At 34.9% G+C, this 18389-nt stretch overlaps 1 protein-coding gene across 1 annotated transcript in view; it reads right to left on the bottom strand.

The window, feature by feature from the left end:
* DCC (DCC netrin 1 receptor) overlaps positions 1 to 18389 on the bottom strand; it is a 946816-nt gene that overhangs the window by 59708 nt on the left and 868719 nt on the right. The window contains exons 26-27 of the mRNA XM_068562459.1: positions 16813 to 16929; positions 2869 to 3024 (exon numbers count right to left, since the gene is read on the bottom strand). Coding sequence (XP_068418560.1) covers positions 2869 to 3024; positions 16813 to 16929 — 273 coding nt within the window. The remainder of the gene's footprint in view (positions 1 to 2868; positions 3025 to 16812; positions 16930 to 18389) is intronic.

Here is an 18389-nt window from a genome sequence, read left to right as displayed (position 1 = left end):
ACGATTTATGATTTCTTAGAGCTGTTCCTGTTGAGTTGGAAGAAATATAGCTACCCCACAAATATATTTTATTGCTGTTACCATCTTATCTATTACAAAATATCCTATCTCACAGGAGCTGCTGAGTCACCCGTTCGTAACAAGGAGAGGAATGCCATAAAATCGATTTTAAAATGTTGTGCTTGAAGAAAAAAAAAAAAAAAGCCAAATGGCACAGGAAAAATCACCAGGGTATATATAATCGCTTGAGAGTCTTTCTCCATTCCTACATTCCTTGAAACAAATGAAATACTACTCTCAGGATATAAAATCAATATAGAAAAATCAGTTGCATTTTTATATGCTAACAGCAAACTATCAGAAAGAGAAATTAAGAAAACAATCTCATTTACAATAGCATCAAAAAGAACAAAATACTTAGGAATAAATTTAACCAAGGAGGCGAAAGAGCTCTACACTGAACACCACAAGACTTTGATGAAAGAAATTGAACAAGCTACAAAAGACGGAAAGATAGACTGTGTTCACGGATTGGAAGAATTAATATTGTTAAAATTACTACCCAAAGCCATCTATATATTCAACGCAATCCCTACTGTAATTCCAATGTCATTTTTACAGAAATAGAAAAAAAAAATCCTAAAATTTGTATGAAATTCTGAATAGCTGAAAGCAATCCTAAGGACAAAGCTGGAGGCATCATAGTTTCTGATTTCAAGCTATCCCACAAAACTATAGTAATTAAAACAGTATAGTATTAGCATAAAACAGACACAAACCAATGGAACAGAATTGAGAGCCCAAATAAATCCCCACATATAAAAATCAACTAATGTTTAACAAGGAATCCAATAATATATCATGGGGAAAGAATAGTCTCTTCAATAAATGGTGGTGGGAAAACTGGATAGTCACATGTGAAAGAATAAAACTGAACCCTTATCTGGTACCATCTGCAAAAATAAACTCAAAATGGATTAAAGACTTGAACATAAGACCTGGAACTGTAAAACTCCTGAAAGAAAACTTAGACATTGGTCTTGGCAATGATTTTTTTGATTGGACACCAAAAGCAAAGCTAACAAGAGCAAAAATAAGCAAGTGGAACTACATCAAATTAAACAGCTTCTACACAGAAAGAAAATGAAAAGGGGAGAAAATTCTTACAAATCAAATACCTGATAAGTGGTTAATATACAAAATGAACACATACAACTCAATAGCAAAAAGACAATGTGATTAAAAAATGGGCAGAGGAACTGAATGGATATTACTCTGAAGAGGGAATATAAAAGACCAACAGATACATGAAAAGGTGCTCAACATCACTAATCATTAGGGAAATGCAAATCAAAACCACAACAAGATACCACCTCACATCTATTAGAATGGCTAAAATAAAAAAGACAAGAGATAACAAGTCTTGCAAGGATGTGGAGAAAGGAAAACACTTTTGCACTGTTAGTAGGAATATAAATGGGTGCAGCCACTATAGAAAACAGTATGAAAGTTCCTTAGGAAATTAAAAATTGAACAATCATATGATCCAGTCATCCCACTTCTGGGTGCAGCCAAAGGCAATCAGGATATCAAAGAGATATCTGCACTCCTGTGCTTTTTGAAGCATTATTCACAATAGCCAAAACACTGAAAAAGCTGTTTTTGTCCCGGATGAATGGGTAAAGAAGATGTGAGATATCTATCTATATTTATATTTATATCTGTATCTACATCTACATCTCTATCTATCATCTATCTATCTATCTATCTATCTATCTATCTATCTATCTATCTATCTATCTATCTATCTATCTATCTATCTATCTATCTTATTCAGCCATGAGAAAGAAGGACATCCAGCCATTTGCAACAACATGGATAGACCTTGAGGACATCATGCTGAATGAGATAAGTCAGACAGAGAAAGACATACATTATATAACATCACTTATATGTGGAGTCTAAAAAAGCCAAACTCATAGAAATAAAAACTAGAATGATGTTCACCAGGGGCTGGGAGTTGAGAGAAGAAGGGAGATATTGGTCAGAGTACAAACTTCCACTTATAAGATGAATAAGTTCTGGGGATCTAATTTACAGCATAGTGATTATAGTTAATGATACTGTATTATACACTTGAAAGTTGCTAAGCGAGTAGCTCTTAAATATTTTTATTACAAAAAGAAATGCTTATTATGTGACATGATGGGGGTGTTGGCTAAGGTTATGGTGGTAATCATTTTACAATACATAAGTGTATCAAATCAACACTTTGTACACCTTAAATTTATACAATGTTAAATGTCAATTATATCTCATTAAAACTGGAAAAATACATACATAAAAACAGATGAAATACCACTCTGGGAATTTTTCATTTCCAGTAACTATTTCTTAACGATGAAAATGTATTGCTGAACTGATTTAATAAAGAGAGCTTTCATACAGTTATTGGTTCATAAGGAAAATCAATGAGACATCTTTAGTTATAACCGACAGACACTTAAATAAGAATGTTGGAGGACAGTCACTTGCTTATTAACTTCCCAGTTAACAGAACAAATTAATTTCAAGCACCCATCACATCACTGTTTTACTGAAGCAGTTAATCTTTGTTTCCCCACGACTCCCCATACTGTCAGTGCAATGGACTATGGAAAGACTCCTAGAAAATCAGTCCAAAAGCATGTAAATAGGGTCCAAAAAAACAGACAATGCTGGAAAAGAAAATTCTAGTACCCAGGTCGGTCATAAGTATATCAATCTTTCCAAAGGATAAGAACACCAAAATGCTACACACTTGACAAGACATCCTTGGTATTATTCATTTGTTCTTAGTAAAAAGAAAGGAAAATGCAATACACTAACTTTTTCCGGCTCCGAAACCTCGGTCCACTGACAGTGTAGGGAATGGCACAGGCCGGAGGGTGAACTGCGGGTGGGGGTATGCACACGTGGGCGATGGAAGGATTCCTGGGTACTGGGCACTTTCTAGGGTTGGCACAGGGATGGCACTCACGACAGCTGCAAAACAAAGATGTTATCATTAGTATGTATAATTCTATGTATCCACCTAACAAGCAAAAAGGAAACGGCTACATTTTCACATCTTCAAATCCATGCACGTTCTTCACAGTACCATGTAGGTTCCTTTACTTACCTCTCTTTCCAGAAAGTCCCTTTCTTACCTCAGAAGAGACAACTCACTCTTTAAGAATCTTACCAGGGAGCATTACCCTGAGGTTTAAACTTTTCATGGTTTCAAACAAGGAAATGATTCATCAGCCATCATAAAGCCATCTTAAGGCTTCCTGGTTTTTATTTAGTTTAGTTTAGTTTTTGTCTTATTCTTTCTCCTAGGCAAGAATGATGACATTAGAAATACTGTGTTGTTCAGAATATATTATATAGAGCGGGCTAAGAAAATGGGAATTTTCTATTAATTCCGTGAAAGAATGCAATGCTTTGGAGATCTATAGTCTGGAGACAGAATAGCAAGTTATAGTCTAAATAATCACACTAAGGATTTATATTTAAATAGAAAGAAAATACTTTCAAACAGCCAAAATAGTAGTACAACTTAGTGACACATTAATTTAAATGTAACTGAATGTTTTCTGTGAATACCAAACATGTTTTAAGTTATATTGACTTAAACCCACAGATGATATCTTACACAATATTTTCTAGGTTTAGTGAGCACTGTTCCATTCCAATATTCAAATATCTGTTCAATTATATCATATTATGAAATATTTACTCTAAGTGTAGTCAATCTTCATCTTATAAAATGTTTAGTATTCCCTACCTCTTATTAACTGAAAATAAAAATTAAGCTAGCTACTGGAATGATCAATTTCAACAGTATATTCCTGTGTATAAAAGTAATGAAAAGGTATAAGTGATATTTCAATGTTTCCAATCCTGTCTTAGTATATTGTATTACACAAAGTACCTGTAAGTGAAAAAAATCTGCATTATATATTTTATAATTACTTTGTAAGTCTTAGTAAAGCTTTTTACTGTTGTATCTCCTAGAAAATTAGAAAGTAAGTAACTTGAATGAGTAAATACATTTGAAGTTCAGGTAGTTTCTAAAACTTTTACTTCCAGAAAAATTGAAGGAAGACATTATCTAGTTGTTTACTGAAATACTATTAAAAGTAACTTTGTATGAGAGTTCACAGAATAATTCTGGCATGCAATTTGGAAGGAGTTTGAATCTTTGAATGATTGCTATAAAAATCTCATTGTTATTGCACTTGCCCATACTTAATGCAAACAAGGTTTCTCAATGTTTAGATCAATAAGAGAAAACATCGGAATAGAATTTGTACAGTAAGTAATGTTCATCCATGAATACATGCATTAGTTGCACAAAAAAAGCGTCTTTCATGTCATTAAGTGATAGAATTCTAACACAATCTTATTTTATATACAATTGTGCAGAAATACTAATTGTAATGTTAACACACCGAGAAGAAAAGTAATTAGCAGTTAGAGACTTGTGGTCACGTAAGTTTATAATATAAATCTAACGTCTCAGTTTATAAAAATATTATGTTTCAAAGAAATAAGATAGATGATCGACAAAAGATAGTCATAAAAACAGATGACAATTGTATATTATTCTGTGGGGAAAGTGAACTGTAGGTACTAGTTCAAGGAAAAAATGAGTGATACAACTTTTCTCTGTAAAAGGGGAGCTTCCTCATGTATTTTGCAAATGGATGATGTGGGTATCAAATTGCTATGGTATTTTTATACTTTTGGCTTTATCTGAAAGAGTGGAATACCAGAAAAATTACATATTTCACAGATACTTAACTTATAATATTGTAAATGTTAAATTAAAACTGTGTGTGGCGATACAAAGCTTTTCTAAATTATTTTTGGGAGGACTCGAATGAAAAACTGAGATTAAATGATATATAGCATCATAAATGAAGATGCTTTATAATCTATAAAATATTTTATAAAGAGTAAATTGTGGCTATAAAAACATATGAACAGACTTTAGAAAAGGGAAAAGAAATAAAATGACAAGGAAACTTTTAAAAAGAATCAGAAATTCAAACCAGATACTAGCCAAAATAATTATAAATTCCCCAAAGGAAAAGGTTATAATTTTATAATCTTTGTGTCTGTCAAAGTATGGTGCTGGAGATACTTCATATTTTTCAAGTGAGTTAATAAGAAAGATTTTCTAGAAGTAATATTTAGAAATCTGTCATTTTAACCCATTGGAGATTTTTTTACGTGGTTTGATGTATTATTTAGTCTCCTGGTGTGTATAGTTACTATGTTACTATAGTAATAATAATGATAATAATAATAGATTTGAATACATTTGTAAATAAGAGTCATATAATAACGTAAGGTCTGTATTCATATAACTCAAAATCTCAGTCTCTGAAGCAGTTAATTTAATGAATTCACACATCTTACTGATCAAAATGAGATCACTGCATAGTCATTAAGGTTGACTGCCAAATTGCAAAGCCTTTCCTGTGTTGACAATTTTTACTCATAAATAAATGTGACAATGATAGTCTCCGTTAGATGCAGAAGGCACCCACTTGACAAATTGTACACATTTCTAATCAATATTGTTATGTGAATTTAACCATTCTTTTAGAATACATTTAGGAAAAACATGTCATAAATATCTCCTGGTTCGAGATGAATAAATTTGAATAGAGAAACATAAAATAATTTGGCAAGCCACAGATTCTGTATAAGTTAGAAAGCTGAGAGAACCCAAGAGACTAAATTTATATTCCAGTTCCAAGTCTTTCATTACTGAAGAAAAGAAATTTTATTTTTCATGAGTTTTGCATTTTGACTACTGACCTGGGTACAAAAGGTTTGCAAATAATAAAAGTTCTTTAAAAAATAATAAATCGGTTGTATGTCTCTGCATCTCAGAAATTCTCATTCTTCTATACCCTGACATGAAATAGAATAGTCAGTATTCCAAAGCTTTGGTTTTGAAGTATTTTGATCCATGATTCATTTCTAAAACGGCACAGACATCTACCCTTACTTATAAAACTGTTGTTGCGAAACTAATTATTCAGAAATAAGTTGGATCCAACACTGTGTATTGAAGTGCATTTTGGTATTTTCCCTCTACATGTCAGTTTTGAGAGCCAGAAACACACACACACACACACACACACACACACACACCCTCACACTACAATTCAAGGCATTCACTGCACTGCTCTGTTTATGTAAAACAGCTCAGAGAGCGATATCATCAAGCATTTTTAATAAATCTCTGCTTTGTGGCCGACTATGACTAGAAATCTGTTCTGACACAGCTTGCTGACAGTTGAATTTATATGTCATACTGACACACAAAGATTTTTCAAGTGGAAATTCCCTCACCAAATTAGTGCCCTGAACAGGGCGCGTTGATATTCAAAAACTTTTATAACATTTAAAAAAATGTTAGCACTAAACATGACTGATAGGAAATCTAAAGTAGAGATTTTATTTTTAAAGCTACAATTTTAAGAAATAAAGCTCTCTGGGGGTTTCCCTGGTGGCGCAGTGGTTGAGAATCTGCCTGCCAGTGCAGGGGACACGGGTTCGAGCCCTGGTCTGGGAAGATCCCACATGCCGCGGAGCAACTGGGCCCGTGAGCCACAACTACTGAGCCTGCGCGTCTGGAGCCTGTGCTCCGCAACAAGAGAGGCCGCGACAGTGAGAGGCCCGCGCACCGCGATGAAGAGTGGCCCCAGCTTGCCGCAACTAGAGAAAGCCCTCGCACAGAAACGAAGACCCAACACAGCCATAAATAAAATAAATAAATAAATTTATTTTTAAAAAATAAATAAATAAATAAATACATAAGATAAAGCTCTCCGTAGAGATTTCTCACCATGATACTTGACAGATTTGAGAGATTTGTTGAGGAGGAGAGGTGGACAAACAGGAGAGTAAAGATAATATTTTGAAGTGCAAAGAGTTTATAATATAAAGATTATAATATAAAAATATTTTTATTTATAATATAAATGGTATTTATTTATAATACCATTTAAATTTATTTATAATACCAAATAAATTTCTAATTTATTTATAATAATTTATAATTATAGTTTATAATATAAAGGTAATATTTTGAAGTGCAAAGAGATAATATTTTGAAGTGCAAAAGTCAAATGATTTCTCATTCTGCTTCTCTTTAGCATCTCTTTATATAGGCAATGGCCTATAAATAATCTGGACTATTTGGAAATGTAGTATCCATAGCCCTTGATAAATATTCTAATTTCCTTCACATTTTCAGGTGTCCTTTAACAAGCAATTGTCACTGGATGGCCGCCACAAGTATCCACAACCTCCACCTTTAGGAAAATAGTGAACATTCACAATGACGTGTTATGCAGTTATTCTTTTTTTAAAAAAATTTTTTAACATCTTTATTAGAATATAATTGCTTTACAATGGTGTGTCAGTATCTGCTCATAGTGGTAAAGAGCCCAAACACTGAGGTCAAACTGCCTGGGTTCACTATCCAGTTCTGCCACTTGGTAGTGAATAAATGTCACAACCAGTACCTAAGATACCTCCCATTGATTCCCTCCTCATGTCTTCACATCCTTAATGGAGTTTCCTGCCACATTTCACCAGGGTTGGTCTGGTGACCAAAGAATGCAACGGAAGTGATGGTATGTCACTTCCAAAATTAGGTTAAATGAGATTTCTCTCCCTCTCTTTCCCTCTCTCTCTGATCATTCACTCTGGAGGAAGCCAGGAGTCATGTCTTGAGCCAGAACTGCCTGGCTAAATCACTCCTGTATTCCTGACTATCCACATGGAAGTGCAGCAGGGTGAGGGGTCAGGAGTCAGCACTGTGGAAATATGGGTTATTGATATTAATCTGCTGGGCTCCTATAGATCTGCCACAAGACTGAGCTGAATACCATACAATAGGAAGTATTGTTAAAACAACCTTCTTATATGTCTATGGCTTTGATTATGGTGATGGTTTCAAGGGTGTATGCACATATCTAAACTTAGTAGATTTGTACAAATTAAATATGTAAAGTTATATATATATATATATATATATATATATATACACACGTGTGTGTAAGTTATATCTCAATAAAACTGTTTAAAAATAAGTAAAAGTTTAAAAAATATGACCACTTAAACTATAAGCCAAACTTTTCCAAAGATACTGACAATTATTGCCATTATAGTTCTATTAAAATGCTAATTAGTTCTATTAAAAAATACCATCTTACATTTGAAAGAGGAGTACAATACATTAAGTTAGAGGAAACTAAATAGTGTTTTTTAACTCAAATTTGAACCTGAGGGAAGTATGACACTGTAAGATTTATGAGATTAGAAAGAAAATTTCTTTCTCCGGAGGAAGAAAATAACTGGAATTATGATTATAAAATCAAACCTGGTTCAAATTCTGGTTCTGTCATTTAGGAGCTAAGGGAAGGCCCTTAGTTTATCTAAATCTATCCAGCCAGCCCATTTGTCATGTGGTTTTCACACACTTTACAAGATGAGATACGATGTGGAGGTGACTGGACCAGTGACTGACACAGGGCAGCTATGAAAACGTCCTAAGAGCAAATGTGAGCAGGGAACCTTAAGACCCTTACAGCCTCCTACAGCCTTTGCTCACTTCTCAAATGAGATATGGCTACGAAGTCCAGAAATCTGAAATAGTTGTGAACATCTGAGAGTACATTTTGACACCAAGGACATCAGACAGATGAGACTGCAGGAAAAGTAGACTCTGATCTGGGGCTAGAGGACTCCTTTGAGATGAGCTTGAGGCATCACACAGCTTCCTTCTCTGCAGACCAGTGACTTTCCCAGGACACTGTGAGCCCATCTGCTTTAATCTTTTACAAGTTACCCCAGACCGCCCAAAGACTTGACTCAGATGAGAAAGCTCTTGGAAGAAAAGATAGTGCATTTTGTTGTAGAAACCTCTAAGATGTTAGGAATTAAGAAAGAATTGGGTGACATAAATCTGAAAAAGTGAGGGATCTTCTAGCCCATCCATGTTGCTGCAAATGGTAATATTTCATTTTTTTATGGCTGACCTAGACAATATTATACTCAGTGAAGTAAGTCACACAGAAAAAGACAAATACTACAAGATATCACTTACATGTGGAATCTCAAAATAATACAAATGAATCTATATACAGGACAGAAACAGACTCACAGACATAGAAAACAAACTTATAGTTACCGAAGGGGAGAGGGAGGGAGGGAGGGACAGATAAGGAGTGTAGGATTAACAGATACAAACTACTATACATAAAGTATGTAAGCAGCAAGGATTTACTGTATAACACAGAGAATCATATTCAATATCTTGTAATAACCTATAATGGAAAATAATCTAAAAAAAACTGGATCACTTTGCTATACACTTGAAACTAACACACTATTGTAAATCAACTATACTTTAAAAAAAAGCAAGGGATTTTTTATTTTTCATATTGCTCTAGGAAACCTTTCTAAAAGCTAGAGTACCTTTTGTACTCCATCATTCAAAATTCTTCCACCAACTCTTTGTCAGGTCCCTTTTGGATTATTCCTATATCTCTGATAATCAAGCTATTTTTTGCCTTGTAAAATTCTCCCTAAAAACACAATTCTGTATTCCTCATATGTACCATCTTGAACTTAAAGGCCATGTTTTGACCATGTCTGCACAATCTTACTGACCTGCTGATTTGGATAATCCAGTGGAATTACTAATCAACAAACTTTATATAAAAGATCATTTGCTTGTAGAACTATCAAGAAACAACCTCTGTGCTTTCAACCCATATTTAGTAACAACTGTTATACAAAGTCATTTACACATCACTGTGGAAATTATAGGGCTACATAAAAAATAGTCCTTCTGCAGAAATTCATAGTAACAGAAGGAATGAAATATAACATTCAGACTCAAAGAATAAAAACTGATCTTAATAAAGTTATCAAATATTGGTTGGAAACATATATCAGGTAATGATATCATTTCTAATGCAAATTTAAATGAGCTCTGAACTTTTTGCACCTTGCCACTGCTCCCACAGTTCTGAAGAGCTGAAAATTTGTATGCACTGGTGTTTATGGTACTAAAAGAATTGTTTGCACTTATTACTCTTAAGGAAGCATTCTTGGTCAGATGTGGGAATCCACAAGGTGAAGGAATAAATGTCCAGTTCCAGAAACCCATTGAGCTGGGACCAGTCTTAAGATACTGGCTTCTCACACCATGTATGTAAGGGTCAGACAAAGATTCTGATTTGAAATCAAATATTTCAGAGGTTAGGAAACTGGCCTTTCATAGGCCAGTCCCTCCCAGTGTCCATCTGTGCACAAGAGAACCTCTGGTAATACAGCACCTCAAGCTAAGAGAATTCCAGTTTTTAAAATCTTGCTTTTTCTCATGCAGCTTTATTTTACTTTTCAATAGCTTCTTTGTTTGGGTTTGAGTTCTGCAGTCAAGTGATTAAAGCAGATAGTGGGAATGGGAAAAAAAAAGAGTTGACTCTCATAGTGAATATTCTAGAAGGCCCCCAAACCAGTAGCCATAGCAGCATCCAAGCTATCCCCAAAGGGAAACTGTATGCTTTTCTTTGCCTCAGTCTTTTTAATAGCCTCTAGTTTAACTTTTTGAGATTTCTTTTTTTTAAAGGCGAATTTTACATTTTTACAATTTTTACAAATTTTTACAAATTTTACAAATTTTACAATTTTACAAATCTTTACTAGGAAAGAAAAAACTGAAAAAAAATGGAATTCAAGAGGCTTTTACCCAACAAAACTCTTAGACAGTAAATTATTAAAATTGTACAACTGATGTGATCTTACAGGGTATCCGCTTCCCTCTACATATTTCCTAGTTCTGATTCCTCACCTCTCCTCCTGCATTTTACAGAAGAAGAAAACACAGGTTGAAAATGGAAAGGGAATCTTTCCAAGGCCAAAGAGTTAGGTTCCATCGAGTAATAAAATACTGAAACTGTAAGAAAATCTACATCTCTCCAGAAATTGCTCTCAGCAAAGAAGTTGCTCACCCAAGGTTACACCTTACTTCCTAGGAGCAGCCTTCATCAAAGACTACAGAACCACCCCTCCCCTCCCACCTCATTTGGGACAACACAGAGGACAATTCCAGCACCACAGCAACCTATAGGGTCAACTGAGGCCTCCATCAAACTGCATCATCAGTTCAATATCTCCCTCCCAGCAATCCTGCGTCCTTTACCCTCACAGGTGTTATTCCTGAGGCACTTGCTAATACATCTCCTGTTTTCCAATCTCTATTCAGTCTGATTCCTGGAAACCCAGTGTATAACTCTTATTTATCCTTGAAAAATTAAGGAAAGTTATACCTGATGCTTCTGATTTCTTGTAATTAATTTCATTTTTAGTAAGAAAAACATTTAAAATAATTCTTTGGCCATTGCAACAATACTCACTTTTTGCTACCATTTTATAGGAAACAACACTTGACTGGGGAAATCCGGGTTCTTTTCCTGCCTATGCTATCAGCTGGTATGCTTCTCATGGGCATCAGTCTACTTAGCTGTGAAGTGTGTTCAGGGGTAAGAAGTAGCATATGCCACGTAATGTTTTCAACCATGAAGTATATTCTTAGACAATAAACAGATTTTGTACTTCAATGAAATTAAATACCATTTCCTGTGGGTTTTAAGAACTAAAAAACACTTCAGGTAGTTTATATTTTATCTGGTAATTACCATTTTATAGGACATGGTGCTATAGATATAGCTAGTGGGAAGCAGCTGCATAGCACAGGGAGATCAGCTCGGTGTTTTGTGACCACATAGAGGGGTGGGATAAGGAGGATGGGAGGGAGACACAAGAGGGAGGAGATACGGGGATATATGTATATGTATAGCTGATTCACTTTGTTATAAAGCAGAAACTAACACACCATTGTAAAGCAATTACACTCCAATAAAGATGTTAAAAAAATGAATATAAATAATATAAGGCGTCTTTATCTTTAGAAAAGCAGTATACCATAGAGGCTCACAGGTTGCCCAGTTGTGTCCTGGAGTAAGTTTCTTAAACTGCTTGAGTCTCTGTTTCCCATCTGTAAAATCAGGATAATCTCATCATGTAAGAATATTGTGAGGATTAAATGAAATAATAATTAGCAAGGTAGTTAGCAAGTGAATAATATTTAGAAGTTCTCAATGCTTGTTAGATTTCATTTCATTCCTCTTTCTTTCTAATCACATTATTTCCTTTCTTGTCTAATGAAAACAACTTTAACTGCCCTTAGTATATCAGAAATTTTATTTTATTCTATCTATAATTGCTAAAAAAGGAGCCCTAAAACACTGATGTGTTACAAACACAAGGCATTCTTATAATACATTTATTTATTCATCCAGTCATTCATTTGACAGATATTATTTATTTATTTAACTTTTTTTTTTTTTTTTTTACTATTTATTTATGTATTTGGTTGTGCCGGGTCTTAGCTGCAGCATTCAGGATCTAGTTCCCTGGATCAAACACGGGCCCCCTGCATTGGGAGCGTGGAGTCTTAGCCAGTGAACCACCAGGAAAGTCCTGACAGATATTTAGCAAGTACTAGCTTTGTGCTAGGTATTGAGTTATGCAATGTGTGTCTGTGAAGATGAATTAGATACATTCCCTCCCTATCACATAATACAAGATCTGTTAGAGGAGAGAAAATTTGGACTTGAATACCTAAGCATATGAGGCAGTACTATGTGGAATTAATGCCTCACAAGTGTTAAAAAGAAAGACCATTCAAACACGAGAAAGGAAGCCCTCATTTCTGGATGGAATAATCAGAGAGGAAAGAATTTATGAAAGCATCAATATCTCTCTGGTCTTTGAAAGATGCATAGAACTTTGTTAGAGATAGCTACCAAGTCATTCCTAAAGGAAAAAAGGTATTCAGAAGGAAAATCAAATAAAGGGCAATGCATGTTTGTGGACTGGTGATTAGTCTGGCTTGGCAAGAGTCTAACGTAGCAATAGGAAACTAGAAATGTAGACTTAAATCTGGTACGCTGAGGGGTTTGTCATTTTTTCTTAGAAGGCAGTGAGGAGCCATTGGGAAAATTTATGGAGTGAAATACCATATTTAAGTTGTTTTAGGAAGAAATTTGGCAAGCAGGATACAAAGAAGTCTAGAAGACACAACAGAGAGGAAGATTAATTTTAAAACTGTTTTGACAGTTCAGGCGTGAGGCCATAAAGAGGAGAATAAAAATAGGACTCTTGGGAATGGGAATATAGCCAGGGATTCAAAAGATGTTGTGGAAGAAAAAAAAATCAATGGGATGTGGGAACTTATTAGATAAGGAAGTTATATATGGGAGAGAAAGGCCCACGAAGATTCTGAAACACAATGATTTTTAAGAAGAAAGCTACAGACAACTGGCACAGATAGAACTTAGTTACAAGAGGAAAGCGACTGGAAGGAAAAAAATAGAGGCAGCTAAGTGTACAGTGTCTCTCTATGTGGTGAAAGGAATGAAAGAAAAAGGACAATAGCTTCACAGAGGATTGCAGCTGGGAGCATGCATAGTGATTAAGAGAGCAGAACTCTGAAGCCAGTCCTTCCGAGTCCAAATTCTGGCTCTGCCACTTACTTGCTGTGTGACTGCAAGCTAGGTACTTAAACTCTCCAAGCCTCAGTTCTCCTATTAGTAAAATAGGCATAAGAATAGTATCTACTCCATGAGTTGAACAGTTGGCATTTTTTATAAATTCCATGTAAGTTTTTACATTTATTATAGTAAAATTGAGAGCTATATTGAAACACAGAGGAAACATGACATACAGTAGGTAGAAAGAAACAACCATTAGTTCATTCATTTGTCTAAATTGTATGTAATCGTACCATGCGCCAACTTTGTTCTGGGTGTTGAGGATATGAAGTGCTGAAAGCGGGCAAAATCCCTGCCCTCATAGAGCTTACACTAAAATACAGAGAACAAATAATAAACAAACAAACAAACACAATAAAGCAAGTAGGATAGTTATATACATTAATTAAGAAAACTGAAGCAGAATAAAAAGGGTTGAGAGTGACCAAGGATGGTATTAGGCAATGGTCAGGGAAGATCTATGTTCTTACGTGGTGGTGGCAGTTGAATACAGACCTGAATAAAATGAGGGAAAAGCCAAGTAAACATCTACGAAAAGAGATTCCAGGCAAATAGGACAGTAACTGAAGAGTCCCTGAGTTGGAATGTGTGTTACTGTCCAAGGAACAAAGAGGAGAGCTATGTGGCTGAAACAGATTATAGAGAAGAGTAGCAGGAGACGATGTGAGGGATATGCCAGAGGCTGGATCACTTGGTGCTTTATAGCACATGGTAAAATCACTGGATTTTGTCCTACATGTGATGGGAAGTCAAGAGGAATAACATGATCTAATTCATATATTGAAAAGCTGCAGTGTAGATAACTTACTGTAGGGTCAAGAGCTAAAGAAAAGAGAACAGTTACAAGTTATAGCTATAGTCTATAATCTATAAGAGATGGTAGTGGCTTGGCTAAGGGCAGAACAGTGGAGATGGGAAGGAGTGGTCAGATTTGGGACAGGTTTTGAAAGCAAGAACTATAGGATTTGGTGAAAGACTGAATTTGGGATGCGAGGAAATCAGAATAAAGAAGTATGAAACTAGAGTTTTTTAACAAGAGTAAATGGATGAACAGAAAAATGGATGTATTGAATGGGAAAAATAATAGGAGGATCAAGTTTGGAGTTGGGGAGAGGGAATTATGGAAGGGCAAGATTTCCATTTGGAGCATACATGGCTTGCCTATTAGATAGCCATTTGGAGAAGGTGAGTTAATATTTTATATGGAAATTGATGTGGATTTCAGGAAGAGAGTAAGCTAGGGATAAAATCTGGGATTCGTGAGCATTTAAGTGGCACATTGGTATTAGATGACAACATCTAAGAAGCTAGTGTAGATAGAAGACAGCAGCTTGAATTCTGAGCCCTAGGGTACTCTCTGACTTTTAGAGATTGGGAAGAAAAGGAGGAATAAGTAAAGGACTGAAAAGGAGCAGCCAGGGGAATAGGAAGAAAACCAGGAGCATTTAGAATACTATACCCAAAGGAAGAAAGCATTCCAGGAAAAAATAGTGAGAAGCAACGTCAAATTTTGCTGAGCACTGGAGAATTGACCATTTGGTAAGAAAATGTGGAGATTATTGATAATCTTGGCAACCATGGTTTCAGTAGAGAGGGACTGTGGAAGTGTCATTAAAACTAATAAGGAAGATTAAAAGAGGAAAAAGTAAGTATAGACAACTTTTAAAAGAATTTCTCAGGGAAGGGGAGGAATGGGCTTCAGATGCAAGGGCAAGTGGTTCCAGGGAAGATGCTTTAACATGGGAGTTATGAGATAATGTTTATATGCTTATTGGAGTTATCAGTAGGAAGGAAAACTGATGATGCAAAAAAGGGAAGGGATAATTACAGAAGAGTCCCTAAGTGGGGACGCATGGATGGATGTCCTCAAGGGAAAGAGCTGGCCTTACATAGGAGGAGAAACAGATCAACTCGGTTGGACGGGTAGATAAGGATGCCGTTTTTGAATGCTTCTCTTTTCTTGGTGATATAAGAAGCATGCTTATTAGCTGGGAGTGGGGAAATGAGAGAGGTATCGGGAGTCAGAAAAGTAAGAATAGATATAAGACATTCATCTTTTAAAGTGAGACAATGAATGATTAAGAGAAATGAGTGGCATTTCCAAATAGATGACAGCTCACCTTGGATTTGTGGTCATAAATACCCATTAAACAGGTTATGTGTTTTTCTCCAGATAAATTCAGCTGTTAGGGTACATGGTCAATGTTGGCAGAGGAGCTGACTTAATCAGGGTTGAGTTTTTTTAGGTGAGTATGATAGGGAAGAAGAACCAATGGAGATGAGGGTGTTTGCAAGGAACTAGAGGTAATAACTGATGATGGATAGGAGTTGAGTTTGGATGGAAGTAAAGACATGAGGAAGATGAGGGACAATGAGAAGGTTGCAGAGTTAATGGATTGGAGGTCCAAGTGGGATTGAAAAATTGTTGGCAAGGGGGCAATAAAATAAGTGGCAGAAAGTAATACAGTGCTAGAGAAAAGGATGATAGAAACTGACATTCTGCAGCGGGTGCAATTATTGGTTTAGTGTGTGACATGGAATTGATGGACTGAGGTGGGAGAGAGCTAATATTGCAGGGAATATAAAGGAACTAACATCAGATGGATTATCTGCATGGATATTGTAATTACCAAGATTGATCATAGAGGTAATTGGAAAGGAAGTGATTCCCAGATACTAATATCTTCAGTGAATGTGGGAGTATGACAGAAAACTTTAACAAGAAGGAGGTAGTAAGTGATTATCTCAATATTTGTTTCAAGGGTACTAGATTATTTAAGTCTGAAAATTGGACCTTTTAAAAAAGATTAAAAATCCATGAAGGTGGTCATTAGAATAAGATGAATAATGACAAAAATTTCAACTCTTTTTATATCAATTCATATTTCTTATACTTTCTTAAATATGTATCAAGTGATTGCCAATAGACAGATCATTTGATTGCATACAACAAATACAACAATAACAGAGTGAAAGTTCTAACTTCCAAATATAAATGATATAATTTTACTCGTTCTTCATTAGGTCCTTTTGCCCAGAAAGTTCAGGGAAAACTCTAATTAGGTTTTGATAATTGATAGAGAAAAGATACAAACAGAAAGCACTTGACTGCTCCATTGTGGTACCAATTGTTACTCACCAGGATTGTTGGACTGGGCATCCATAGGAATCATGAGCTTGGCCCGGGTGGCTCGGCGTGCAGCCAGTGACCTCTCCAGGGTAGACATGGAGCTCCCTGCTTCTTCTGTGTCTTGACCTAAAAGAAAAACAATACTCCTGAGTATTAATGATGCAACACTTCATTTCTAGCCAGGAACTCCAATGCCTTTTTCATTTCATTGATGTTTTAAATAATAATATCTACTTTTTTTGTTATCCAATCAATATGCTCTCATTGTACAAACATTAATAAAATTTACCATAACCTCATTACCCAGAAAGAACCATTATTGTTTTATTTATAATTTTTGCATATGTATGTATATGTGAAAGAGAGCATATATTATTTATTTCAAAAATGGCATTATACTATACATACTGTTTTGTAGCCTTCTTTATAAAATAACATAAAAACCTTTCTCTGTCAGTAATAAATAAGTCAGTAATATAATTTTTAACAGCTCCATAATATTCAATTGTATGAATTTACCACAATCTTTGCAACTTGTACTTAAGCCCCAAAGACATTAAATCTTATTATAAAAACACAGGAAATAAACTACATTCTTCAAAAGTACAGCTAGGTGTCTCTATACAAGTTTATTATAATTCTATAAAATGTCATACTAAAGAGTCATAAAAAATAATAAGAAAGAGTGATATATGCAGATTTAAAAATTTAATAAAAATCTGTTGAAAAATAAAACTGAAATTCTGAACACTATGTATCACTAAAAAGTATATGATTCATTAACATGAAGTTTGGTCTTTTTTTTCCTTAAATGAAGTATAGTTGATTTACAATATTATATTAATTTCAGGTGTACAGCATAGTAATTCAGTATTTTTATAGATTATACTACATTAAAAGTTATTCAAAATAATGGCTATAGTACCCTGTGCTATACAATTTATCCTTGTTGCTTATCTATTCTATACATAGTAGTTTGTATCTCTTAATCCCACTCCCCTATTTTGCCCCTCCGCCCTTCCCTCTTTCCACTGATAACCACTAGTTTGTTTTCTATATTTGTGAGTCTGTTTCTGTTTTGCTATATACATTCATTTGTTTTATTTTTTTGATTCCACAAATGAGTGATATCATACACTATTTGTCTTTCTCTGACTCATTTCACTAAGCATGATATTCTCTAGGTCCATCCACATTGCTGCAAATGGCAGAATTCCATTCTTTTTTATGACTGAATAACATTCCATTGTATATGTATACCACATCTCCTGTATCCATTCATCTGTTAATGGACATTTGGGTTGCTTCCATACCTTGGCTATTGTAAATAGTGCTGCTATGAACATTGGGTGCATGTATCTTTACAAATCAGTGTTTCTGTTTTTTCTGGATAAATAGCCAGGAGTAGAATTGCTGGATCACATGGCAGTTCTATTTTTAGTTTTCTGAGGAACCTCCATGCTGTTTTCCACAGTGGCTGCATCAACTTACATTCCCACCTACAGTGTACAAGGGTTCCCTTTTCTTCACATTCTTGCCAACATTTGTTATTTGTAAATTTTTGATGATAGCCATTCTGAAAAGTG

Source organism: Eschrichtius robustus, chromosome 14, assembly GCF_028021215.1.
Source record: "Eschrichtius robustus isolate mEscRob2 chromosome 14, mEscRob2.pri, whole genome shotgun sequence".
Classification (NCBI taxonomy): Eukaryota; Metazoa; Chordata; class Mammalia; order Artiodactyla; family Eschrichtiidae; genus Eschrichtius; species Eschrichtius robustus.
Note: the sequence above shows the minus strand (reverse complement) of the source record. Positions and strands in the feature narration are given on the sequence as shown.